The 27,152-nt window shown below is 53.8% G+C and overlaps 1 protein-coding gene across 10 annotated transcripts in view; it reads left to right on the top strand.

Moving 5' to 3' along the window:
* Window positions 1–27,152, top strand: part of PRKCB (protein kinase C beta) — a 92,077-nt gene that overhangs the window by 31,917 nt on the left and 33,008 nt on the right. For all 10 annotated transcript variants that reach the window (XM_085074268.1, XM_085074269.1, XM_085074266.1 and 7 more), the window contains exons 3-9: window positions 5,005–5,087; window positions 13,130–13,241; window positions 14,955–15,083; window positions 22,717–22,873; window positions 23,281–23,415; window positions 25,248–25,344; window positions 26,962–27,108. In XM_085074268.1, coding sequence (XP_084930394.1) covers window positions 5,005–5,087; window positions 13,130–13,241; window positions 14,955–15,083; window positions 22,717–22,873; window positions 23,281–23,415; window positions 25,248–25,344; window positions 26,962–27,108 — 860 coding nt within the window. The remainder of the gene's footprint in view (window positions 1–5,004; window positions 5,088–13,129; window positions 13,242–14,954; window positions 15,084–22,716; window positions 22,874–23,280; window positions 23,416–25,247; window positions 25,345–26,961; window positions 27,109–27,152) is intronic.

The raw sequence follows: 27,152 nt of genomic DNA, 5'->3' as shown, positions 1-27,152 counted from the left end.
TGCTCCCAGCTCCAGGCAATGCTGTCAGAATCCCCCAGAGAGCAGAGGGACAGTGCCAATTGCTCTTGTGATGGCTGGAAGATTGTAGAACTTAGAAAAGATACATCCTGCTGCTTTGGCTTCAGAAAAGCCAGGAAATGCAGTTTTATCGTCCTGGCACTCAATGACACCTCTGTGAGCACTGGTTTGCCAGGCTGGGGCTCCTCAGGGCTGTGATGGAGGTTTCTGTGTCCCACTGGTGCAGCATTAACTGGGCTGGGGAAGAATCACTGCCTGGGATTGAAATCTTTGTGGCTGTTCAGGCAATCAGTGTCTTCTAGAGCTGGGGAGACCTCTGAGAAGAGAAGCCTCATGTACTCTCCATTTCCCCCTTTCCTATGGAAAGTGTCTGTTCTTTTCCATAAAAAGCCCAAACCAGGCAGAAATGCCTTTTTGCATTTACCCCCTTCAGAGGTAAAGAATGAATCAATCAGAGGTCTCTCCTGGTTTCCTGTCCTCTCCCTCAACCTCCCTGCTCATCCCAGGCCAGGATGCCACTGCTCTGGGCCATGTGCCCAGTGGGGCAAATCAGCAAATTCCAGTGTCTTGCAGGGGGTAGAAGTTTCTCCTCATTGCTCAGGGTTGCTGTGCTGGGATGGAGCAGCCAGGGAGGGAGGACAGAGCCCTCGGTGTGACTCCCTTTGTCCCCCCAGTGCTGAGCCTGGAGCTGCTGTACCCCAACATCTCCATCCCTGGGGCTGCCCCTGGTGCTGCCCCAAAATCCCCGGGGATCACAGCTGCTCTTGCTGTGTCTCTCTGGAGCTGACAGTGGGAAAACCACTGAAGTCTGAGGAGCTGAAGATTGTTGTGCTCTAAGAACCCCAGAAAGCTTTTAACCAAAGCTGGGGATTAAATCCAAAGAGCGCAAATTTTAGCTCAGCTTCCCTCTCTGTGTGCTCTAAGTGATTAAAAGCTGTAAAGCGCTGTCAGAAATTCAGGACTTCCCCTCCTGGAGCCCTTCTTTCCCCTTATTTTATGATTACCATGCTTCAGTGCCTCTGTTTGATGTCGTGAGGCTGATTTTTTAGCAGGGAATGGAAAGTCGTGGGCAGCTCTGGCTGGGGTGTTTCAGTCCTCACCAGAGCTGGGGGTGCCTCTGACCCCAGGGGTTTGCCCAGCGTAGGTGGAGCAACACAAAGCTCCTTTAAAACGTCTTTTTTTTTTTTCCCCCTTCTTTTTTTTTGGTGTTATTTTGTTTCCTTCGGTTTTGCTAATCTGAATTCCAAGCTGTTTCCTAAAGCTGTTGTTCGCTGGGAAGTGGAGACGTTATCCAAACGAGAATATCCACAGGTTGGAAGGGAGCAGCTACACACTGAGATATGCTTGAAATAATCTTTGAGCTTCCCTGATACTGGTGCCATCTGCCAAAGCTCAGCTCTGTCAGCTCCCTGGGGATGGCTGAACTCCTCCCTGGCTTTGATTTTTAGATGAATCTTGCTTGAACCTTCTTCTGTCTCTGTTAACTCTCCATCTGTCTCCCTTACTTGACATGCTGTGTCCAAGACTGTTCCTGGTGCTTCCAGACCTCTCCTGGCCTGACGGAGAGGAACAAAGGCTTCTCTTCAGTGGGATGTGTGTTCTGGGAAGGGCTGAACTCAGGAGGCATCAGAGGTGACGTCCCTGAATTATTCATTTCGTGAAGGACTCGGGAAAATTGATTATTCCCTCCTTCGGAACGTTGGAACGAGGAGTTCACGCAATGAGATTAGAGCAACAAATGGAGCTCAAGTGGAAGGCTGGGCTGCTCCGTGGGCTGCCAGGCAGGGCTCATTCCTGCAGGAAGCTGTTTGTCACTGGGCTGTGGGGAGGGCTGGATACCTTCCTGCAGCTCAGGACACTCCGTGTGGGAGATGGGATAATCCAGTCTCGTGTGCCAGGAGGGGCACGAGGCCATTTGTCACCCTGAGCCAGCCCTGCTCCACGTGCTGGGCGTGCCATGGGTTTGGGCTCTCCCTTGGCTCCCCAGGATGGGCTCAGCAGTGTCAGGAGTTTGCCAATGAAACACTGACCTGAGCCTTTCCTGGGCTTTCCTACTGCTGGGAATACCTGTGCTCTTGCTGGGCTGGCTCCCAGGGCAGCCTGCTGCCAGGATAAGGAGCTTAAAGCTTTGATAAAAGGCTTTTCCTGGCCTGGGAAGGATTTTGCATTCTGAGAGCAAATCTTTGGGCATTGTTGTATCTTCGGGCAAAGTGCCAGCGTGTGTGAGGTGAGGGATGGCAGGGAAATGCTCTGTGCTTGTTCACATGGTGTAAACAGGAGAGCAGGGAATATCCTGCAGGAGCAAGGAGCAGGGCTGGGCAGGGATTGCTGCTCTGGGATCAGCAGCTCTCAGCCACTGCCCAGGAATCACCACAGCTTCTGCTGCTGCAGGAATTGGCAGCATCCTTCCAAACCTGCAGGCAGCCAGCTGCTCCCCACTGCTGCAGAAAGCTGGAATTCTCCAGCCTGTCCTGATCCCAGGGAACACCCTGAACCCTGGGCAGATGGAGCTGGGGGATGCTCTGCTGGGAATGTCCCAGACAGTGCTCTGCAGCCTTCAAACGCCTGGAACACATTCTGATGTGGTTTGTCTGATTGGCAGGTTCTGGAATCAGTAGGGAATCGGCAGGGAAACTGCTTTATGGTTTTTCTGGAGGGTTTTTGAGCAGTGGATTAAGCCAAGACGCCTTTCTATATGTGTGTGTGTATGTATATATATATATATATATATATGTATAGAAGCAATCCTGTGTTAGCATTTTCTAGCATTTTCTCTCTTTTCATCCTCCACAATAAGACTGTTTCCCAGGGTTTGAAAATGCCCTGCTGCTGTTGTGGTTTCTTAGCTCTCAAACCCAGCCTTCCAGGAGATCTTTCTTCCCAGGACTGTGTCAGGCTCCCAGGGAATTAGAGGTGTGTGATCTTGCCCTGATATTTTGGTGCAGATTTCAGATCTGAGACACTCTGCTGGGGCTGCTGTGAGAAATGTGTGTTCCAGCAAATCTGTTAAGGCTGTGGGGAGTTGCTGAGCTCGAGGCTCTGCCTCTTGCCCTCTGCAGGGCTTGTATCCTTCACTTCTGCCAGGCCAGGGATGTCTCCCGAGATCCCTGTAATGGAGAACACTCTGAAGCAGAGTTTGGGGCCAGGAAACACTCCTGCATTATGCAGTGAGGAATGGGAAAGGTTAATCTCTCGTTCTTGTTGTGTACAAATGACTTGGGATGTTTGTAGCTCACCAGTGGGATTTGATAACTTTATCATCCAAATAATAAGATTTACAAATTAACTGTCTAATTAGCAACCTGGGAAAGCTGCTGCTCGTGCTGGGGTTTCTAAACTGACAAAGACATGGGCTCAAACTGCTGAAGTGTGATGCCAGCAGGAGGGCACAGCAGTGGAAGGAGCTATCCAACCTCCTCACATCCGTCAGGGAGGTCACGTTTAGGGGCTCAGACAGGATTGCTGACATGAGATCCTGATTCTTTCTATTGGCCCTGTTTTCCTTCTGTGTGCATGGAGCATGAAGAAATGGCAGTGAGATCCACGGGATCCTTCTGAGGCTTGTGGAGTGTTGGATGCAAAGCTCTGGTTTGCCTTGGATGTGTCAGGAAGTGTTCTGCTTCCCCATCTTCCAATGGATTACCCTTTCCATGGATTAGAGTCACAGAATCCTGGAATGGTTTGGTTGCAGGGACCTTACAGCCCATCCAGTGCCACCCCTGCTGTGGACAGGGACACTTCCACTGTCCCAGGTGGCTCCAAGCCCTGTCCAACCTGCCCTTGGACACTGCAGGGATGGCCTGTAAGGTTCTTTCCAACCCAAATTTCATGGTAAGTTCAGCCCAGCAGCACTCTGGTTTCCTGTGCTGAGCTGGAACAATCCCAGCTCCCTTGGGAAGCTCCCAGCCCAGCCCAGCCTCTGGCAGCAGCACTGTGCTCGGGGTGTCATGGAGCTTATTGAGTTTGTACACACATTTCAGGAGAAATCCCTGCTAATAGAGTTCTAATTTCTCCCTTCCTGCTTCTGTCTCCATATACAAATGACAGAAATGGTGAGCAATGCTTTCAAGAAAATGTTTGTTTGTTTGGCTCAGAAAAGCAAGTGAGAGGTCCTGCGAGGAGAGAGCTCTTGGCAGCTGCTCTGCCTCTAAAACCTCCCCAGTTTGGTTTTTTCCACAATGCAAAATGTGAAAAGGAAAATGAATTTACAGCTGGATGTAGCAGGTCTGGGCTGTCAGCTGAAGTTCCTACAGTGCCTGGTGGCCCTTTGAGGTCTGTCACTGAAGGTGAGGTGCTCATTTGGCATTTAGGGAAAAAATCAGCCTCGAAATACAGTGCTTTGGCTGCACAAACTGCAGGAACAGTGCTGGAGACTTCAGACTGGCACATGCTGAAGGGGTTTGGTGGTTTAGGGTTTAGGGTATGGGGGTTTAGCTCGGGATACTTCTGCTCAGAATTCTGGGCAGTGGCATGTCGGGATTGATTTCCCAGAAGGACAACTCTGCCACTGACGTGTGTGAGGGGAGGAAGACGTGAGTGTCTTCTGGTCTGGCAAACGGAGGCTGGGGAGATGCTGAAGAAAAGCAGAGCTGTGGGAGGAAAATTGCCCACCTGTTCCCTCGGTACAATCTTCCATTTTTGGCCACATGCACTTTTCAGCTCAGATCCCCGCGAACGCCAGATTCTCCCTCTTTTTATTCCTGGCGGTGACCTCAGAGCGTGTGCCGCGAGTGACAATGAGCTCAGAGGAACAGAAGTGTTCCCAGCCCTCCTCTGACGTTCGCTCAACACTTTGTTCTGCTGACTTTTACCGAAATGCCTGCTCGGGTTGGGGATGTTCCACGAGGCTTGAAAATCCACCACGGGTTTGCTTAAAAAGCCTGCAGGGACTGCTCAGAAATCCAACATAACAGTGGTTTGTTCAGTAACCTCCTGGCTCGTGGTGCCAGTGCCATGCCTGACACTGTCCCTGTGCTCTCTTTGCAGTTTGCTGCTTTGTGGTGCACAAGAGGTGCCATGAGTTCGTCACCTTCTCCTGCCCCGGTGCTGACAAAGGCCCTGCCTCGGATGTGAGTATGGGTGCTGGGCTGGGCTGGGCTGGGCTGGGCTGGGCCGGGCTGGGCTGGGCTGGGCTGGGCTGGGCTGGGAGGAAATGCTCCTCCAGCTGCCTTGGCTCAGGGCACTTCTGGGTTGCTGCTGCACAGGCATCTCTCATTTATGGAATGGTTTAGGTTGGAAGAGCCTCTAACATCATCAAGTCCAGCCATTCTGCAGCACTTCCAAGGCCACCACTAACCCACATTCCCGTGAGCCACACCCATGAGCTCTAAATCCCTCCAGGGATGGGATTCCCTAGCTGTGGGGACTCTCATAAAACACTCAAACACCCAATAACTTGCGCTCAGCAGAGCAGAGGGAATGTGTGGGGAGGCAGAGATTTCCCTTTGGGGCTGATCCTGCAGCCTTGCCCTGATGTCCTTCCATCTCCTGTGTCAGGAAACCACCCGAACCCTCGCTGGGTAAGTCCCCATCCTTACTTCCGAGGGTTTTCTCTCCCAGAGGCTCCCCTGGCTCTGGGGGCAGCAGAGCTCCCAGCACGGCTCTGCCAGCGCCGTTCAGGTCCGTCTGGCAGGTTCTGTGTTTTACCGTGGAAACTGGCTAATTTGGGGAACTGCTGGGAGAGAGGAGCTCGAATTGGGGAAACGACAGAGCACCACAGCTCTCACCCTTAAAAATAGCAGTGGTGGGAGCAGGCGGCGTAACAGGCTGCGGAAGGTGGAGGCTAAACACGCCTTGTCGGCCTCCCTCCCAAAATGGGCTTGGGGGGGATGAGGCTCTGGGGGGACAGCAGCACTTGGTGAGGTCTGTTCTGGGCCCGGCTGGTGGCTTTAACCCCTCCTGCCCCGCGGGGTTCGTGCGGCACCGACAGTCCTTCCTCCGCCTGCTGCAGCAAACCCGGAGGAGGTGGCAGGGTGGCACTGCTGTCACCCACGGGACAGGAGCCCCTCAGGGCTTCCTGTGCCAGGGACAAGCAGGGACTGCCAGTGGAGGCGTGGGCAGGAGCTGCTGCCTGCCTGGAGAGAGGGAGAGAGGCTTGACTGGGGTACAAGCATCCCTCTTGCCTCTCCGGTGCCTGTGGTGCTGCCAGGACCTGTGCAGGGAGCAGTGGGGCTCTGAGGGGTGCACAGTGTGTTTGTCACAGTGCCCTGGCAGGTCACCTGAGGGGATGGAGCTGCAGGAGAGGGAAATGATGGCTTTGAACTGCTCACCTGCCTGTCCCTGCCTTCATTCTGGGCAGTTTCACTCCCTGCTGCTGCTGGGTGGGTGACAGTGAGGGGACATTGTCCCCAGGGCTCTGAGTGGCCTTGGTGCACTGTCAGTCTTGCTCTTAGAGCAGCATAATCATATCTATAATATATCATATTTATAATTATATAATCACATAATCCTTAAGGAGCTTTGAATCAGAACTACTTCAGCACAGCAGCAGTGCCTTGTTGGCTTCAGAATGATCCAGGGACAGGGGATTTGCTTTGAGTGGAGGAAAGCTGGAGTTTCCCTCTGCTCCCTGGCTGCTGACAAGCACAATGTGAATCCAGAGCCACCTGTACTGGTGGCAGATCTGGTGGCATCAGGCTGTGCAGGTTGCAGGGATGTGTTCTTGCAGGTGGTGCAGCAAGCTGCTAGCTCTTCCACATGATCTGCAGTGAATCCTGCAAAAGGAGTTTAATTTATTGCATTTGTCAAACCCCTCAGTGGGTTCATCCTTCCAGTGGTTCTGCTGAGCTGGAGAGGGAAGGGAGCTGTGCAGGGAGTTGAGTCCATGGCTCAGCAGTGCTGCAGCCTGGGCTGGGCTGTGATGCCAGCTGGGATCCCAGAGCTGCTCTTCCCTGTGGCCTGGACCTGGAGCCCAGGGAAAAAATGTGCTAGAAGAAAAGTAACTTCTTACTTTGCTCCTTGATCTCTGTGTCTTCATAGTGCTGGAGAATTGAAGAGAAAACCATTTTGCATTTGTGCAATGCTCATGGCCTATCTGAATGTTTACCTTTTAACTACTGGGTAATTCTAATTGCTGAACTAAAACTCAGGTTGAGGTTCAGGGTGTGCTGAAGTGCTCTCAGGGATGGAGGTTGGTGCATGAAGGGAGAACCTGGGGGGAGCTGGTGTTTCCCTTGGGGAGCAGAGCAGAATCCCTGGAGAGCAGAGGAATGTCAGAGGCTCTGTCACTGTCGAGTGGCTCCACTTTGGGGTGTTTCTGTTTGCTGTGGCTGTGTTTGAGCCTCCTTGAGGAGAGCAAGAGCTTGGCTGTGTGTTTAACCTTGCCAAGCCTGCCGAGCAGGAGCCTTCCATCTGGGAGAGAGGGCTAATTACACATGATAGTGTCTCCAAGCAGGAAAAAATGAAAGATTAATTGCTTCTTGCAGCAGGGAATGAAGCTGTAGCTGGAAGTGCTGGTGCTGCAGACACAGGGCTGTGTTTGTGCTGCTCTGCTCTGCAGGACTTTTGTTCCACTTTGATGTCCTGTCTGCCCAGGGTCTGTCCCAGCAAGGGACAACCAGTGAGGTGCTCCAGAGGGGTTGGCAGCCTAAACCCTCCTCCCTGTCCAGCTCTGCTGTTCCTCACTCCCAGCTTGGGCACTGCTGGCTCTCCTGTTGGCAGGAGGCAAAGCTGGTGTGACCACTGGGCTGGAGTGTCTGACCCACAGCAGTGTCTGTCTGACCCACAGCAGTGTCTGTCTGACCCACAGCAGTGTCTGTCTGACCCACAGCGAGGTCTCCAGGACCCCAAGTCAGCCTGTGTAATGTATTCCAGCTGGCAAACCTAATTATAGCTGGAGCTATTAGTAGAATGCATAATTATTTAAATTGTAGACAAAATAATCATTAAAATGACCTTCTTTGCATGATCCTGCTAAAGGTCATCTAATCAGCATGTGTTAATAAATATCAGAGTTGCTCTGGGAAGGTAACAGGCCAGTGTAGCTACATTTCAATTTTGCACGTAATTCATCCCCCTTTGCAGCTCTGGAGAGGATTGCAGGAAGAATTTCTTGACAGAAAGGAAGAAATTCATGGTGTGCCCCCAGAGCCCTGATCCCTCCTCACAGCTCCCGTTCTGGGCTGCCCTGCCTGGTGCTTTGGCAAATCCTCACAGCCTTGCTGCAACTTGCTGCTTTCTGTTGTCCTGCTAATTAACTTCTCCCGTGCTGTGCCATCTGCCCCTGGAGCGAGGGCACCTGCTCTGCCCTGCCAGCAGCACTGACAGCTCCCGTGGGATGAAGATGTCTCTGCCTTGCTCCCTCCCAGCACCTTCTGGTGCTTCCCAGCCCTGCCAGAGCCTGGCTCTTCCTCGTGCCAGCCTGCCATGGCTTCAGCCCGGGGATTGAGGAGCTCTTCCCTCCTTGTTTTGTCTGGAGAGCCCAGCTGAGATGCAGCCCCTGGCTGGAGGAGGAGCAGGTTGGGTCTGTGCCCTTCCTGTGGCTCTGGAGTGCCAGGGCTGGGGCTGAGCTGGCTCTGTAGCCCCTCGGGAGGGTGATGAGGTGCGTGGTGCAGCAGAGATCCCTGCAGGAGGAAGAGGTTTTGGGCATCTCTGTGCTGTTCCAACACCTGGAGGCTGCAGGGAAGGTGCCATGGGAGCCCTGCTCTCCTGGAGGTGCAAAAAAAATGACTCTCAAGGCATGTGTGAGTTACCAAACATGTCTGAAGGATGTTGAGATGCAAACGCTGCTGTGGGAGAGCAGCTGAGCTTGGCTTTTTCTGCTGCTCGGAAAGAGAGAGTGTTTTATTTGGTGTTGGCAGCAGCAACCAGCGAAGAACAACTGTCATCCATATCCCTCCGCAGTTGTCTGACGAGAGGATGAGATCTTCTGTCAATAAAAATGTATTTACTCGCTGGAGCTGCCGGGGGCAGGCTGTGTTTGACACGGGAGCTCTCCCAGCGCCGTGCCACGGCTGTGGCTGCTGCTGCTCCTTCCCTGGAGCTTCCTGCTCCTGCTGCCTCCATCCCGGTGCCTCCATCCCGGTGCCTCCATCCCAGTGCCTCCATCCCAGTGCCTCCATCCCAATGCCTCCATCCCAGTGCCTCCATCCTGCTCCTGCCCAGCCCTGAGCCCTCAGGCTCTGTGCTCTGGGGCTTGGCTGGGGCTGGAATGCTGCAAACGACAGGAAAACAGTTCTGGTGTCACTCCCTGGTGCAGCAATGTCAAAGTCCCTTTACAGCGTGACAGGCTCGGCCAGCCTGCCCAGGGGGAGAGAGAGTGACAGCAGAGATGCTCCAGAATCATGGAATCACAGACTGGTTCAGCTGGAAGGGACTTCAAAGGCCACCTAGTTCCACCCCCTGCCTGAGCCCCAAACAGAACTGTGTTCCTCTTGTGTGGAGCCTCCTCTGGGTGCTGTTTGTGATTTATTGTGCCTCTTCTCATTGGCACAAAGACCCATCACTCTTGTTCCTTCTTCCTGAATTCCTTGCGTGGTTTTTGGAGCTGTTTCTCTCCAAAGGTGTTTTCCCAGCCCTGTGCAGCCCGTGGGGAGATGCAGGAGGTTCACCCCCAGGGCAGCAGCTCCCACACAGGACTGCTCCCTGTCTCTGGTGATGCTGCTGTCTCCAGTTCACCTTCCCCACATCCTGCTGTCTGTAGGAACAACTCCAGGATGCCACCTGGAGCCATTGTCCCATTGCCACCCCTGACCCAGCCTCTTGCATCCATTCTTTCCCTGGAAAGGATGACAGACCACTTCTGTCTGCTGTGAGTTGTTCCTTGCCTACCGAGGGAATTTTCCACATGGGGAATGTGGGAATCAAATGTGAGGTTTTGGGTTTATGTCCCTGCCAGGGTTTGTTGAGTGCAGGCGGTAAGCTGTGGCTGTGTTGTATTTGCTATTGTGCTGTTCAAATCACTATGAAATTCACTTTAAAATGGTCTCTTCACATGAACTGTGCTAATTCCTCTTCAGCAGAGATAATTTAAAGCTTTCTTTGCAATGAGACGGGGAAAGCAGCAGCCTCTAATCTTCAAGCAAAGCTCTGTGTTCTGTCAAATGCAGCAAATGTCAGTGCAGAAGTTTCAAGCAGCCTTGGCCATTGGTTTTGGATCCAACTGCCCTTCCCAAGGTTCTGCTGGTGGCAGAGACACCTTCTGCCATCCCAGGGTGCTCCAAGCCCTGTCCAGCCTGGCCTTGGGACAAGGATCCAGGGATCCAGGGATCCAGGGGTAGCCACAGCTTCTCTGGGCACCCTGTGCCAGGGCCTGACCACCCTCACAGGGAGGAATTTTTTTCTAATGTTTACCCAAGGAAACGAGAAACTTCAACTGCAGTCAGTCAGGGATGGGATGTTGCACCAGCTCGTTTCAGAGCAGAAGCCAGGTGGGTTCTGCCACCTCTGCAGGGCAGCAGCTCAAAGCCACAGCAGCTCAGAGCCTTCCCTGGCTCCCAGCCTGACTCCCTGCTCCAGGCTGGCATCCCTCAGTGCAGAGGGTGCTGGCTGGGAAGGGAAGGGAAGGGAAGGGAAGGGAAGGGAAGGGAAGGGAAGGGAAGGGCAGAGCTTTGCCACACACCAACTCTCCTCGTGGCATTTTCCAGTTCTGCCCAAAGCAAGCTGCTTCTGCCCCATTCTTCAGGCTGGCTCAGTGCTGGTGGGGGAGGAAAAGAGCCTTTTCTTTTCTTGGCAAACTTCTTTTTAACCATTCTTGTTTTAAGTCTCAGCATCTGCATACGCAGTGTTCTCATCAGTCCTGTCTCCGCCGTACAAAAATAGTCTCTTTGTACAGCGACTTCAGCCTCGCTCAGAAATGATACCCAGAATTGCCAGTTTCCAGCATTTTGCAAGGCTCTGGTCAAGGTGACACAAACCTCTCTCAGCCATGGCCAGCAGCTCTTCCTCTCCAGGCTTTGTGTCCATCACCTTCCAGCCCTGGGGCTCTGTCCCTCCGTGGGTGTCTCCAGAGCAGGGCTGGCAGCAGAAGGTGAACCCTCACTGGTTTGGGGAGCCCAGCCTGCTTTTCTGACACTGTGCTCTGCCAGCTCCTGCTTCTCGAGCTCTGTGCTGCAGTGGGAATTCGACATCCTTCGCACCAAGTGGGAATTGTCTCCTTTTGCATACAGCTCGTGGTTTTTATGAATGACTGACGCTCTCGCTTGCCTAAACAGGAATTTCTGTTTCTGGAAGGGAACACAGCTCGGGGGCGATGCCTCCCTGTCACACGCTGGCACGTGGCTTTTCCCAGCGCTGCCCCCGTGTCCCCCTGCCCGTGTCTCGCTGCTGAGGGAGCTTGGTGGTGGCTCTGCAGGGGGAGTGCAGCTGGGGGCTCTGCAGGGTGCAGGACTGGGCAGCCAGAGACCTCCTTCCTCCCAGGACAGTGCCAAGGGAATCAGGATCACAGCATGGCTCGGGTTGGAACATCCCAAATCATCTCAAGGTTGAGCCCAGGCTGCCTCTTGGCTTCCTGCTGCAAGTCTCATGGGGGGAACTCCCCCACCTCCTGTTCTGGCCTGAAATCCAGGCTTAAGTTTCTCTGCTCTCTTACACGTCTGAGGAATGCCAAAGGCTTTCAGACTCAGAGTCACTGGCAGAATTGGCTGCTTGGGGTGTCAAGAAGACAGGCTGATTGTGACTCCTTGTCCCCTCAACCCCCCTGTGCCTCTGCTGGAGCTGTGTCTGGAAGCAGCTTCCTGGGGGTAAAATGTGAGCTATTTCCAGGTTCAGTGCCTTGGCTGAAGCCTGTGCCTGACCCCTGGCACTGCACAGAGTGAGCTGAAGGAAGCTCTGCTGGTTTCCCCCTCCCAGGTGCCATTGGGGTTCTCTGTGGTGCTGAGCAGCAAAGCAGAATGCTGGTGATTAATGCAACTGGAAGCTCCAATGCAACAGTGCTGGGAAATTAATTTCAGGGGGATGGAATGTATTGGCAGCGATGTTACAGCTTGCTTCTGATTCCACTCTTTATTTATTTACTCTGCTCACAGTGCCCTGAAAAGGTGTCTTTGCTAATGCCTGGGCAGCTTTCCAGGCCATTAAAAAGCTGCTCAGCTCAGATGACGGAGCTGGGAGCTGAGCCTCATCCCTAACCCTGCAACAATTAACCTGAGATGAAATCAAGATGCTCCATGCCAGAACCTTCCCTCTGGCCTGTGCTGCTCCCAGGGGTGTGGAGAGAACCCCAGCAGCCTCCCTGCTCAGCCCCACTGCTCCAGGCTCTCCTGAGCTCCCAGAACTGTCCTCTCTTGCATGGAAGATACCAAGAAACGCCAAACCCTTGCTCTGCTGCAGTGCTTTGTTCCAGAGCTCAATCCCATCTCCTTGTTGAGAAGTTGTTTCTTCTGGAAGTTTTCACTGGCCCAGGGTGCCCAGAGGAGCTGTGGCTGCCCCTGGATCCCTGGCAGTGTCCAAGCCAGGCTGGACAGGGCTTGGAGCAATCTGGTCTAGTAGAAGATGTCCCTGCCCAGGGCAGGGGGTGGCACTGGATGGGATTTAAGGTCTCTCCCAACCCAAACCATTTTGGGATTCCATGATTTGGGTTTGTTTGGCTCTAACTCCTGACCCTTGCTGGAGCCCAGGGGTTTGCACAAGGGATAAAGGGATAACCTGGGCTCTGCTGGGTCTGCAGACTCTGCTGCTGGGCAAAAATCTGCCCTTGCTTTTAAGAGAGCTCAAAATATTAAAGTATCCCCTAAGCAGCTTGAATCCCCGGGAGTGTGAGGGGAGGGCTGGCACTGGAGCACAGAGATGTTTCCTGGGCAGGCTTAATTTAGATGGAATCATGGGTGGTTTTTCCTCCTCTGCATGGCAGTTGGGCAGTGTCCAGCCCTTCTGCTGCTTCCTACCTACCAATTTCACCTGGTGTGTTTGCCGTGCTAAGACCGAGCTATTGAAAAACAATAAATCCCCAGCCAAGCCAGTGCATTGCTTTTTCATTGTTATGGCAACACACATAAAGAGGAATAAGGCTGGATGCTGGTGATTGCCGGAAAAGGTCCCCACGAGTCAGTGGCAGCTGACTGAAGTCCATTAGCAGCACCTCCAGAGCCAGCTGGCACTTGGAATGGGAAGAGCAGGGGTGCCTTGCCAGCATTTGATGCAAGTTCATAATCTTTGTCCTTTGTTTTCCCCCCAGGATCCCCGGAGCAAACACAAATTTAAAATCCACACGTACTCCAGCCCCACCTTCTGCGACCACTGCGGCTCGTTGCTGTATGGGCTCATCCACCAGGGGATGAAATGTGACAGTAAGTGACAGCAAGGTGGCTCTGGCACCCCGTGGGGGATCAGGCAGCCCGAGGTGCTGGGCTGCAGCCAAGAGCCTGTGCCCTCTGCCCCCTGTGTGGAGCTGCAGGGCTCTGGGTGCCTGAGGGGCACGAGTGGCACCTCCTCCCTAGGTGTGGGGTGTCCCCAAGGCTGCTGCAGGGAGAGGGGAGGGAAGGGTTGAGGTGAGCCCCACATTCCATACAGACACATGCTTTAGAGCTACCTTTATTACCACCAAGCCTCTTTTATGCTGTTTTTCAGCATTCATATTACATATTACATGTTCATTGGTTCCTAAATCACTACATTACAGTATTACTGGTTACCTACAATAAGCACATATTCTCACAAAATAACAGACTCCCTAATACAGCTGTGCATTCCTTCTTCTGTTGGTTTTGCTTTTTGCTTCTGTCAGCCCTGAGACTCTCACGGGTACAAGCTGCTTGTGCCAGGGTCGAAGGCTGTGGGCTAATTGTCAGTTCCCACAAGGGAGGGAAAGGTGTTGAGATAGGGGAGAAACCTCCCTGTGAAACTCTGCAGCAGCAGCATCCCCCATATCCCTCTCTTCATCATCCCCACATCCCCTATTGCAGCAGCATCCTCTCCATCTCCCTGACTGCAGCATCCTCTCCATCTCCCTGACTGCATCATCATCCTCTCCATCTCCCTGACTGCATCATCATCCTCTCCATCTCCCCACTACAGCAGCATCCTCTCCATCTCCCCATTGCAGCAGCATCCTCTCCATCTCCCTGATGGCATCATCATCCTCTCCATCTCCCCTGCAGCAGCAGCATCCCCTCCATCTCCCTGACTGCATCATCATCCTCTCCATCTCCCCTGCAGCAGCATCCTCTCCATCTCCCCTGCATCATCATCCTCTCCATCTCCCTGACTGCAGCATCCTCTCCATCTCCCCACTACAGCAGCATCCTCTCCATCTCCCCTGCAGCAGCATCCTCTCCATCTCCCGCGCCTGTCCCCAGCGCTGGCTCCGAGTGACACCCTGTGGCCATGGCCACGCGCTGCCGCCGCCTCTCAGCGCTGCCGGCGGGGAATTGCTGCGCAGGGAGGAGAAGGCGGGGGGTGGAAGCGGAGGGGAAGGATGGAATCGGTAATTTTCCAAGTTAATCCTGCGTGTTCCTATTTAAGGGGACTGGGACACGCAGCGAGCTTGGCTGCTCCTTGCTCAGGGATAGGGAAGCTTGGCTGTCGTGGGAACAGCGTCTTCCTTAGAACCTCGGGAATCTCGCCAAGGGGAAGTGAATTGCTTTAAAATGTAAATACATATATATGCATCTTCATAGAGAGAGAGCTCTTTATCCCGCTCTGTGTGTGTGCAGGCACAGAGGTAATTTTTAATGCCCCTTTTTTGGCTCCTGGTGCATCCAGCTGAGCACCTGGCATTGCCATCTGGGGGTGGTGGGACAGAATTTAATGAGTCAGCAAAACCCGAGTGTTTGACAAGGTCCCAAAGCCTGGGGTCTCTCAGGCAGCCCCCAGAGCTGCTGGCAGTGCTCCCTGTGCCCAGGCTCTGCGGGGTCTCCAGCTGCCTGGCGAGGTCCACTTGCTGCGTGTTTCTCCCAATCCCTCCCAACACCCCGTTTAAAAGGAGCACGGGTTGTCCCCATGCCCTCCTCCCGGCCGTGGCAGGGTGCTGAGTGTCCCTCGTGTCCCGTTGTGTCCCACAGCCTGCATGATGAACGTGCACAAGCGCTGCGTGATGAACGTGCCCAGCCTGTGCGGCACTGACCACACGGAGCGCCGCGGCCGCATCTACATCCGAGCTGACATCGACAAGGACGTGCTCACCGTCGTAGGTACGTGTGTGACACGGCCGCCAGGCCAGCACAGTGACACTGGCAGTGCCCAGAGCCCTGGCACGGCAGGACGAGGCTGTGAACCTTCTCTGGGCAGAGCCTGGCTGGGGCTCCGGGGGCTCCACGGATTTACCACATTTCCAGTCACAGACTTTTCCAAATGAATGAAATGATGTAAAATGAATGATGTGAAACTTTTTTGAATGATGTAAAGCTTCAGCGCCTGCAGGACCCTGGGGAGGGTGTGGTTTGTGGCAGGGAGCAGGATTATCCCAACTCTGGAGGCTTTTGCCACCTGGATGTTGAGTTCCCAGAAGATAATGCTTCCCCCATGATGTATAAGCATCCCACAAAACATTAAGCCATGTTGTCATGGAGCTTCTTGTCCCCAGCACGGGGACAGCAGGCCAGGCTGTGCCTCTGGGGGCTGCTGTCTGGTGGAGCAGTGCCAGCAGGGCTGGAGGCAGGGGTTGCTCTCTGTGGGCACAGCAGTGGCAGGTCCTGCAGGGTCTGTGGGGTGCAGCTGAGCTGGGCTCTGCTGGGAGGAGGCTCTGCCCACACGGTGACCTGGCAGCTCCAGGCAGTTTGGGCTCCTCGGGGTGGCCAAGCTGTCACCATTATTCCTGGATGAGTCAAAGCCAGGGGTGTGAAGTGCCCCCTGTGCCCACGCTGCCAGGGCTGGTGCCCCTGGGTGGGCTGGGGACCCCGGGCTGGGACACCATGGTGACACCGGATGCTTCTCCATCATCCCACTGGCTGGCTGTCCCTGCAGGAGTCTGGCTTCCCACGTCCTGTCACAGTGGGAGAAGCCCTGACGTCCCCAGGGATTGTTTCTGTGGGATGGGGTTGGCTCTGTGGTGCTCCTTGCCATTCTGATGGGTGTTTGTCCCCTGGGGAGAGCCATCAGGAGTGTTCTCAGAAAAAAAAAAAATAATCAGGTTACTGAAAATGTTAATGAAAAACTGAAGAAAGTTGCGGAGGATTTTGTAATTTAGTTTTTATTTTATTTGTCCTTGAAGGAGAGCCTCAGTGAACCAGGCAGAACTCTGTTTTCAGAAGTCCTGCTTGAAACACCTTCCTGAAGGTTGGACTCAGTGATCTTGGAGGTCTTTTCCAGCCTTCCTGATCCTGTGATTCCCTCCAGCCTCCATCAGACGCAGGGTGCAGAGCTCACCCCCCTGCCAGCACCACAGCTCCCTGGCACTCTGTGCCGCTGCTCTGCAGGCAGGGAGGAGCTGCCCTGGCCCCGTTCTGTGCAGCTGGATTTCCATTTCTTCAGCTGGCTTTGAAAGGCTGTTTTATTTCTGGCCCTTTATGGAGGTGTTGGTGAAAACGTGTCAGCTGTTGGCTTTTCCAGAAAGGAAGGGAAGCGTGCTGAGCTCTCCAGCTCTGCCATGGAGCTGCAGGAGGAGTGGGAGTGCTTTGGGAGAGCAGAGCTGAGCCCTGGGAACCCAGATGGCCACCAGAGCACGAGTGGGCAACCAGCCCTGGGGAGATGGAGCCACCTGACACTGAGCTGGCACTGCTGAGGGACACCTGCAGTCCTGGGGACAGCTCTGGGCACCTCATGACAGGGGGACATGGAGGGGCTGCAGAAAGTCCAGGGAAGGGAGCAGAGCTGGGAAGGGCTGGAGCTCCAGGAGAGGCTGAGGGAGCTGGGAAAGGAGCTCAGCCTGGAGAAAAGGGGGATCAGGGGGACCTTGTGGCTCTGCACAGCTCCTGACAGGAGGGGACAGGGAACAAGGGACAGGACAAGAGGAAGCAGCCTTAAGTTGTGCCAGGGGAGTTTTGGGTTGGATTCTGGGAGAATTCCTCCTGGAAAGGGCTGTCCAGCCCTGGCACAGCTGCCCAGGGCAGTGTACAAGTCCCCATCCCTGGAGGGATTTAACAGCCCTGTGGATGTGGGAATTGGGGACATGGGGCAGTGGTGGCTTTGGCAGTGCTGGAGGAGCAGCTGGACTGGATGGACTTAGAGGAATTTCCCAACCCAAACAATTCCTGCAGGAGCTGCCTTGGCTGCACTGGAGAGGCACAGTGGGGCACAGTGGGGCACAGTGGGGCACAGTGGGGTGCAGTGGGGCGCAGTGGGGTGCAGTGGGGTGCAGTGGGGCGCAGTGGGGTGCAGTGGGGTGCAGTGGGGCGGGCAGGGGGACACAGTGGGGCTCAGTGGGGCACAGGGGGGCTCAGTGGGGCTCAAGGGACACAGTGGGGTGCAGCTGCCATGCCCAGGCAGGAGGCAGCAGGCGGGGGCAGAGCCAGGCTGCCTGCGAGCAGATTGCTGGTGGGAAATGCCCTTTACACATTTTCTGCAGGAATTCCAGCGTGGGGCGGGCAGGGGGTGGATTCCTGTCGAGCAGGCAGGCAGAGCCTGGCAGGGCTGGAGGCTCCTTTTCCCGAGCCCACCTTTGGTCCTGCTGCTCGGGAGCACGGGGCTGCTGGGGATGGGGGAGATCTCTGTGTCTCACCAGCTGGGGGGACCCTTGCCCAGGAATTTGGGGAGCTTTCCCGTGGCCAAGAGCATGGCAGGTGTGGAAGGCAGGAGCGGGCAGGGCAGGGCAGGTGCCTGCAGGCGGCAGCACGGGCACGGCCAACTCCGCTTGGCTCTTCCTCCTCGAGCTGACAAACCGAGCAGCGATTTGCTGCGTGCTCCTCAGCTCTGCGTTTTCCTTTTCTCTTATTCAGATTTTTTTTTCTATTTTTTTTTTAAACCTAATCTTTCCTTCCCGATGGAAAACACAGATTTTCATGGGATCGTTGAGTCCTGGGATGGCTTGGATCGGAAGGGATTTTAAAACTCATCTCTGAATGGGCAGGGCAGAGACACCTTCCCATCCCAGGCTGCTCCAAACCCTGTCCAGCCTGGCCTTGGACACCTCCAGGGATCCAGGGGCAGCCACAGCTTCTCTGGGCACCCTGTGCCAGGGTTCCCCACCCTCACAGGGAGCAATTCCCAGTGTTTAGAATGTGGGACATGTGGGATGTGGCTCTGAGCCCCTGGGGCAGGAGGCAGAGGTGCAGCAGGCAGGGCATTGCCTGGCTGATGTGGGACACAGCAAATGCTTGATCAGTCTGTGTCCTGCTCTGGGCTTTGATCAAATGTCTCATTAGGGGGAAAAGACTGCGGAATAAGGTAGGAAATCACAGCAAATTAACATAGCAAGGAGGCTTTGTGCAGCTCTGCTCCCCTAACAGCAAAGCTTCCCCGTGCAGATTATGCTGAGCCTGTCGAATTAAGGAACATGAATCTCTGAGCCTGGGAAGTGGATTGAGGGAAGGAGGATGTGAGGGCTGGAGGATGTGAGGGCTGGGAGTCCATCAAGCTCTGCTGCTCCGGGGTGGGAGCTGCACGGAGGGCTCTGTGCTCAGCTCCTCCCCAGAGCCAGCCCTTCCCACAGCTGGGTCTGTCAGAGCATCCCTCTGTGCCTCCAGCTCCCAGGGGAGCAGGGGGTAAAGGGAGAAACTCCAAAAGGCACAAAGTTTAAAAGGGCTGGAGAGGCAGAAGAGCTGCAGGGTTTATGCTGTGTGGTGTGGGATGTGGGAAGTGGGGAATCTTCAGTGTGAGTGGAGCAGAGGGTGCTCTGTGCTCCTGCAAGGGCTGTGGGACAGGAGCAGCTCGGGTTCCCTCCCCTCCCTAGGGAATGCTGGCAGGATGTTCCTGCTGGTTCCTGCCCAGCCAAGCCTCCCTGGCAGCCCTGAGCCCACGGTGCTGGTGCTTGATGATTTTTTGTCCTTTCTTTTTGTACCCTTTTTATACATTTTTAGACCCTTTCCCTCTCCTTGCACCCTTCACAAACACTCCTTGTACCTCAGCCCCACATGTTTGTAACTCCTGTAGTCTGACATTTAGCTTGGCTTGGGGGTTCTCCAGGGGGGAAAATAAAACATTCATAATTATCTCAAAACTGGAGGCTCCAACCTGGGATGGAACCTCCTCCCTGGAACATGTTTTTGTAAACTAGGCTGTAGTCTTGTTTAGGGGGGTAATTAGAATAGGGGGACAATTACTTCATTAGTTAAATTTGTTATTGGGGGTTTTTGATAGATATGCTAATTTGCAAGGTCCATAAATTTATATATACATTGTACACGTTGTGCTCTCGGGGTGTTTCCACCTTTGATGAGTTGTGCACCTAAAATCCTATAAAACCAAGGTAATTCCCTTTTTTCCCTATAGTGCTGTGTCTGCTTCATATTTTTACCAGCAAATAAGGCACCAGTGCCAGCTGAGCCCCTCAGTGCTCCTGGCAGTGCCTGCTGGCACCGGAGCTTCCCTATTTACCCACCTGATGAGGGAAAACAGTGACCAAAACTGAAACCAATTATGCCATGATTAGATAAACGAGCTGGAAGTGCGTTAATTAATAATCACCGGCCCAGGCAGATGCAGCCCTAATGAGTCCTGTGCCTTTTCCATTGTATGAGCATGTGCAAATATATTCTTATCAGAGCATCAATTAAATGTTTTAACTCACGAGGGTGTTGATGGCTGGGATGGGGCTGCTCCTGGCTGGGGTGTTGGTGCTGCTGCAGGGAGGAAGATGAAGGTGCAGGTCAGCCTGAGAGCCTTCCCCTCTCCCAAATCCCACCCAAGAGCTGCTGGCAGGGCTGTGGAGAGGAGATGGGCTGGGGTGAGATGGTGGAGCTCTGACCTTGCAGTGAGCCAGGCTTTGGCAGGGTTTTTCACAGACTCACAGACTCCTGGAATGGTTTGTTTCAAAGAGCCTCCAGCCCTTGCCATGGGCAGGAACACCTTCCTTTAGCCCAGGCTGCTCCCAGCCCTTGAACCCTGCCAGGGATGCTCAGCCACAGTTTCTCTGGGCAGCCTGTGCTGGTGACTCTTCCTTTGGGGGGCAGTGGGCAGCAGAGAGTCCTGCACTGAGCACCTCCATGGTCCTGTGTGCTCAGAGAGGAGGGGACAGGATGTGACAGGAGGGGACAGCCCATGGGAGCCACCTGGAGAGAGGGGTTGGAGTGTGTTTGTTGTAGCCTTTGTTTTAATTTCACATCAAACTGAACCCCGTGTGGCATATTTAGGAAATAACTCTCTGGGCTTTGTTTATCCAAATTGTATGAATCTTGCCCTTCCTGGAAAACCTGGAAGCTGGAGAAAGGGCCTTGCTCTGCTCTCAGAGCCACAGTGAGCTCCTGGCTGTGAGCTCTGTGGTCACTGAGCTGCCTGGAGGGTCTGTGCTCCCTGCTTTGGGCATGTGGCAGACTGATGGTGCTTCCCACGTGTTCCATGGAGAGGTGGGTGTCTCTTCCCAAGCCTGTTCCCGCAGTTACAACTGCCTGAGTAACTCAGAGGTGTTGTCTGAATCGTTATGGAGAAGCTATTGCGAATTCTGCGGAATAAATTATTCAAATGTCATTCCCCCAGCTCTGCCTGCCCTGGCCCTGCGAGGCAGAGTGGGTGACATCTCCTTCCTGTCCCCAGAGCCACGGCAATTGTGTGGAGGAGGAGGAGGAGGGCACTGCTGGCACTGCCCTCCTGAACCCCCCAGTCCAGAGATGGCCAGGATTTGCCAACACCTCATCCTGGCCACAGCCTGAGCCCACAGTGGCATCTGCTTGGCCAGACTTGGTGCCCAGAGTGATTTAGGACTTGCTTTAAATGGGATCATAATATTCTTACTCATCGCTGTTAATAATGATGTTACTACTTCTTAATGATGCACAAAGCTGTCAGGCTAGGAGAGATGTAAAACTATTTTACATCAAATTTAACTGTCAAATAAATGCCATAAACGTTGGCGAGGAGCTCATCTCCCCTGCCGTGAGGTATCGCTGCTGCGCCGCTCCAGCTTTTTATTTTTCCTTCACTTCATTGTTGATTTCTGCTTGAAAAGTCAGGAAGTTTCTTAAGGTCAGGCAGAAGCATTCGGGGGTTTTTAAATGAATAGATAAAATTATTCCCATTAATGAAATTCTGAGGTCTGCACGCTGAGATAATAACATGAGGTAATCAAATCTCATGCTTCAGGGCATAAACTGATTAACTGCAAGGGCCAGGAACAACTTCTCCTGTTCCTTCAAGGAGTGAAGGGTGGCCTGATAAACAGCAGAGGGTTGTTCATTCATCTCCAGAGGATGTCGTGCTGGCTGTTGGGACAGAGAAACACAGAGCAGAGTGGGAGCTGATTCTGTGTGACATCATTTGGTGTCTCCTGCACAGGGAGCCCCAGCGTGGTGGGGCTGGGGGGGATTTAAGGTCCTTTCCAACCCAAACTGTTGAGGATCCAATGATTCTGTGACAGCATCCCTGGCGAGGTCACTCGTGCTGCTGTCAGGGGTGAAGTCACTCCTCCTCTGCCGGAGGGACAGGAGGTGGCTGTGGCTGCTGCCTCCTCCCGGGCTGTGAGGAGCACAGAGCTGCAGGCTGGATGGGAGCAGGCAGTTCCTGGCAGCTCCTGGCAGTTCACACCTCTCCCTGTCTCACGAGCTGCTGGCAGGCCTGTCACGTTTGATAAATGAGCTCGTTTATAAATGCAGAGTTGAATTTTGGCTCCGAGTTTGATTCCACGGCGCTGGAAATTGGGCAGTGCTTCGGGAGAGCAGCAATAGATGGCAGATTTGGGGGCATTCATTTGCTTTTCAAAACTCTCCAGCTCCCAGCCTCATCAGAAATTCCCTATTGGTGAGTTGGGAACTGAGCAGTTGGTTTTACTGCTCTGACTCTGAAAGTTCCTTCTGCCATCCTTAGTGCTGCTGGTGCAGATGGAATCCTCTGCTCCTCCTGGGATCAGGGGGTGAAGCTGAGCCCCCCAAGAGCCTCAGAGCAGAGCTGCTGGGATTTCAGGCTGTTCCCAACACGGCAGGACCCTCTGTGCCTCAGCCCTGTGCTCTGTGTGCCCCTGGGGATGAGGCTCTGCTCTGAGCTTCCTTGCAAACTGCTTTTCCCCACGTTCTGCCTCAGCTCCATCCTGACCCATCGGATTGCTATCTCTGCTCAGGCTGGGGGGAAGATAAGATCCTTCTGCTGGCAGACAGACCCTTCTGGACTTAATCTGGGCAAAGAGACTCAGCTCAGCCTGGCTGTATTTAATTTGTCCAAGCTGCAATCCAATTACAACAGCTGAGTCACCTCAGGTTTGCTCTGCTTCCCGCAGGAGATGCTCCAAGCCCTGGAGCCAGGGTGGTGCTGCCAGGGGGCAAGTGATGGTGCCAGGTGGGCATCCCCCAGTCCCTCAGGGCCACCCAGCAGAGCCAGAGGGGTCCCAGCTGCTGTTTCAGTGATTTTGGGTTCCTTCTCCCACCCCACCACTGTCACATCGCTGTTTGCACTCCTCAAGGAAAGCTCCATCCCCACAAATCAGTGCCATTCTGCTTCCCAAGGGGCAAGAGGAAACAAATCAGCTTTAAACTGCTTAAAACTGAGAGCAAACAACAAATCATCCTGTCAGGAAGTAAAAATAATCTCCTGAGCCGACCCTGCAGCCTCCCCCATCCACGAGAGCTGCGTTTGCTTGGCGTTAATTATGTCGTTCCTCATGTAATGCCCATGTCTGCACAGATCCAGTTTAATTCTGCTTTTAATCACTATTTTCACACTTACTCTTGGCACACAGGGAAGTTGTCAGTTGTTGGGTATTTTTATAGCTGGAATACTGAATTTAATCCTTTTTCTCTTCCCCAGTAAGAGATGCTAAAAACCTAGTTCCTATGGACCCTAATGGCTTGTCAGATCCCTACGTGAAGCTTAAACTAATCCCTGACCCCAAAAACGAAAGCAAGCAGAAGACCAAAACTATCAAGTGCTCCCTGAATCCTGAGTGGAACGAGACATTTAAATTGTAAGTACAAGGAAAACGTTTAAATTTGTAAAGTGAATTTTCTCACCGCCAAAAATTAATGTGCCTTTATTTGCTCTGATTTAATTATTCAGAGGCCTTGAGCTGATTCAAGTGAGAAATGATTCCCTTTGTTCTGTAAGTGACGCATAAAGCACTCAAACCTCGGCCCTGACCCAGCTCAAAGCTCAGTGTGTCAGGGCAGGAACTCCATGCTCTCCGTGTGGATCGGATGTACCTGGGAAATTAAATATTGGAGACCTGGGAAATTAAATATTGGAGACCTCGACAGGCATTGAGGATCAACAGGCATTGAGGGTCACCCCTTCACTTTGCATTGTGGAGCACGGGGGGACAGGGTGATGTAGCAATGGCTGCCAGATTAAAATCATCCCTTTCCTCTCTTCCAGCCAACTGAAAGAGGCAGACAAAGACAGGAGGTTGTCTGTGGAGATCTGGGACTGGGATCTGACCAGCAGGAATGATTTCATGGGCTCCTTGTCCTTCGGGATCTCCGAGCTGCAGAAGTCGGGAGTGGATGGATGGTGAGATGTGGCTGTGCTGGGAGCAGTGTGGGCACAGAGCAGCCCAGGGAGTTTGGAGGTGTTTGGAGGTGGTGGGAGGTGTGGCAGCTCCCCAGACCTTGCCAGCTTCCCTGAGCTCCAGCCCAGCTGTCCCAGCTCTGTGGAAGCTGCTGCTGCACCTCTGGGGCTGGCAGGGTCCCTGGAGCCACAGTGGGTGTCACCTAGAGGTGCCAGGGCAGTGTCTGAGTGCCCAGCATGGCCTGGCTCTGTGTCACCTCCATGTCCTCGGGCTGGGGGTCTCAGGGGGCTTTTCCATCCCAGGGGCACACACAGGTCTGCAGGGGCTTGGGGAGGAGGTGGCACTGCCTGCCAGCAGCTGCCAAACTGGCATTTTCCAGCATTTTCTGCTTGGATTCCCTCAGTTTCTGTTCTGGAGAGACACGGTGGCTTCCTGAGGCGTGTGGGAGAGCAGGGTGTGAGGGGGTGGTGGGGACACCCCTGGGAGCTGTGACTGCTGGCTGGAGCACGTGGGCTGAGCAGGGCACTGCTCAGAAGGAGAGGAGCTGCCCAGTGTGTAATTACAGCCTCTCGTTAGCGCCGAGCCATGAGCACAGCAGGGCTGCAGCACCCCTGGGTGGCTCTCTGCATTGCCATTTTATCTCCCCCAGCAGGACACATGGTGCCTTATTTGCCTGGTTTTCCCCCAGGCTCTGGTGCCTGAGAGCTGTTACCTGTCCATGGCGAGTGAAATAATTGAAAAGAGATATTAAATGGCTTTTGGAAACCAAACCCTGCGTGGAATTCAGCTGCATTCACAAGCTGAGTGAATACCCCAGGCTGGTTTTGTCACTGTGGAAGCTGCACATGTCCCCCTGAGAGGAGGAGGAGGAATTAGCTGGGTTGGGTGCCCACACTGTGCCACTCCTGGTGCTGCCACTGCTCTCCAGCCTGTCCTGTCCCTGCTGAGGTGGGCATGGTGGCATTGCCAGGGCTCAGGTTATGGCATGGTGGCATTGCCAGGGCTCAGCCTGGCTTGTCACCAGCCAGGCCCTGATGGGGACACATCTCCTCCTCTGGAAAGCAGCAGGAAGCTGTCACTTCCCCTGAATTCCCAGTCACCTGTGAGGGTGTGTGTGCCACACACTGCCAGCTCCTGATGCAGCCCAAAGCCTGAGCATTTTCCAGCCTTTTAAAAATCATGTAAGTGGAGATCTAAGTAATTTTCCTTGTCACAGTGCTGGCTGGAGTAAACTGAAGGAGAAGGAGCTGTGATCTATATTTCATACCTAAACAACTGCAGTTAATGGAGAAAACAAGCTCAGAGGCAGAGCCTGTCCCTGTGCTGTGCAGACAGGGCTCTGTTCCTGGAGCAGCCTCTGGGACAACAGCTGGCCAAGATCCATCCTGGATGCAGAGCCTCCTCTGCCAGAGCCCCCTGCAGGGTGAAACCCCTGGGATCTGAGTGGTGTTTCCATGATTTCTGACAACTGCTGCTTCAGCTGTTCTCCTTTGGAGGAGCATCAGTCTGTGTGCTCAGGGCTGGCAGCACCAGCCTGGCACTGGCACTGTCCACGTGCTGTCCCCGTGGGGCAGCTGATGGAGAGGGGTGTGCCCAGGCCTGTCTGTGGTTATCACCAGAAATGTGTTTGTCCGTGGGCTTTGGGGTCAGGATTGGTTTGGCAGCACCACCAGTGCTGTCTGTGCTCACCACAGCAGGGCTGTAGGGTGCCCAGGACATGCTGAGGGGGTGGTTTGGGGGTCTCCTGGCTCTGGGGAAGGGCAGAGCTGGCAGAGCTGTGTTGGCACAGGGGTGATGTCCTTCCTCCTGACCCCACCTCTCTCTGTCCCTCCAGGTTCAAGCTGCTCAGCCAGGAGGAAGGCGAATATTTCAATGTCCCAGTGCCTCCCGAGGGAGAGGAAGGAAACGAGGAGCTGAGGCAGAAATTTGAGGTGAATTGATTTTTCTTGCACTCAGGGGTTTTCCTCGCTGCCTGCCTGCCTGCCCTCAGCAAGGGATTTTCCCTGGCAGCACAGGAGCATGGAGCAAGGTCCAAACTCCCCAGAGAGGCTGCAAGGAGAAATGTCTATTTACTACTTAATAAGCCATGGAAGTTTTTGCTGAATGATTGATCCAGACATTGCTGAATTAGCAGATCTTTGCCATTTTTCAGCGCAGCTGAAATCCCCTCAGAGCCCTGGGAATGAGGTTGGTACATCTGGAGACTCACATGCAATGAGCCATACAGACATAAAAGAGTTGCCCTTATGGTTCTCAGCGTGAACTCTGTAATTGTAGCAGAGACTGGAGAGTTAGCTCCTGTTCTCCTTTCTTTTTGATCTTATTTATATACAGCTTTCCTGAATATCCAAGAAAAGACAGTTCTGACACAACAGTGGCTACAACCTATGGGTTTTGGCTCCACAAAGAATTAACAGGGAAGCAGGACAGGCTGTGTGGTGTGTGTGGACAGCAGCAGGTCCCATCCTTGGGCTCCAGCCTCTCCCCAGGACAGAGCTGTGCTCTCACCCATGGCGTGTGAAAATCCCAGACACCATTCCTTAGCGTTCAGAGCATTCCTGAGCTTTCCAAATGCTCAGAGGTGCTGCAGGTGACCTTGAGTGGGGAATTCTGCAGCCTGGAGAAGCTTGTGAGAACCAATTAGCAGCAGCAAAGGCTGAGATTCCCCGAGAGGTGCTATCTGGAGGGGCTGCCAGCAGCAGCCAAATTGAACCGCCGGGATCGGGTTAGTGGAATTTCATGCTAGGCTGAGCTCAGCACAGGCCTCACACTGCCACAGATTTCTATAAATTAAAGGGGAATAAATTGTGAGAGAGCTTTCACGGGAGGAGGATCAGCCCATCACAGCCCCTGGCCTGGGGAGGAGGCACTGGTGGGGTCTGGGGTTTGAAAAAGGGGCTTTGTGGGGATCCTCAGTGAGCAGCTGGGGGTGGCTGGGCTGTCACTTCTGGGCTGTTCAAGTGGGTTTGTGGCTTTCTCCCTTCAACCTCAGCCAGCACAGGACTGCAATTCCCTCCAGTATCACATACAATCATAGAATATCTCAAATGGAAGATCCCTTGAGGGCATAATGGATGTGGAGCTGGATAAAAAGTCCCATATTTTACCTTAATATTTTTATAGTCACCTCTCTTTTTTTTGGTGAGGTGAGAGACAGAAGCCAGTTTGCCCACAAAGAGCTTATTCAGGCCTCTTTCCCGTGTTTTGTCCACCCTGGGCATGGTGCAGGGAGGCTGGCAGGCTGCTGTGTCCTGCTGGCATGGGAAGGGGGATGACCAGGGGCAGAGGTGGTTCCCAGTTGCTCTGGCAGAGGTTAACTGGGGAGCAGCTGGGCAGTGCCAGGGCTGGTAAGTTCTGCAGTGCCTTTCTTGGTGTTTTCCCCATCAAGGTGATGGAAAAGACTCCAAAGCTCAGGCTGGCTCCTGAGCTGGGAAAGAGCTGTTGAGATGGGATTTCACTCACCACCACCACTGGTTCATATTGCCCATTCTCCCTGCTGCTCTCAGCAATGTTTTCTCCTCCTCCCCATCCCCTCTCCACCTGTGCAGAGAGCCAAGATCGGCACAGGGTCCAAGGCTGCGGATGAGAAGACAAGAAATGCCATTTCCAAATTCGACAACAACGGCAGCCGGGATCGGATGAAGCTTTCGGATTTCAACTTCCTGATGGTGCTGGGAAAAGGCAGCTTTGGGAAGGTGAGGGAGAGCCTTGGCTCTGTGTGTGTTGAACTCGTGTTTCT

The sequence above is a fragment of the Lichenostomus cassidix genome, chromosome 14 (genome assembly GCF_008360975.1).
Source record: "Lichenostomus cassidix isolate B80296 chromosome 14, HeHo_3.0, whole genome shotgun sequence".
NCBI classification, from domain to species: domain Eukaryota; kingdom Metazoa; phylum Chordata; class Aves; order Passeriformes; family Meliphagidae; genus Lichenostomus; species Lichenostomus cassidix.
This window is presented reverse-complemented; position numbering and strand designations above follow the sequence as displayed.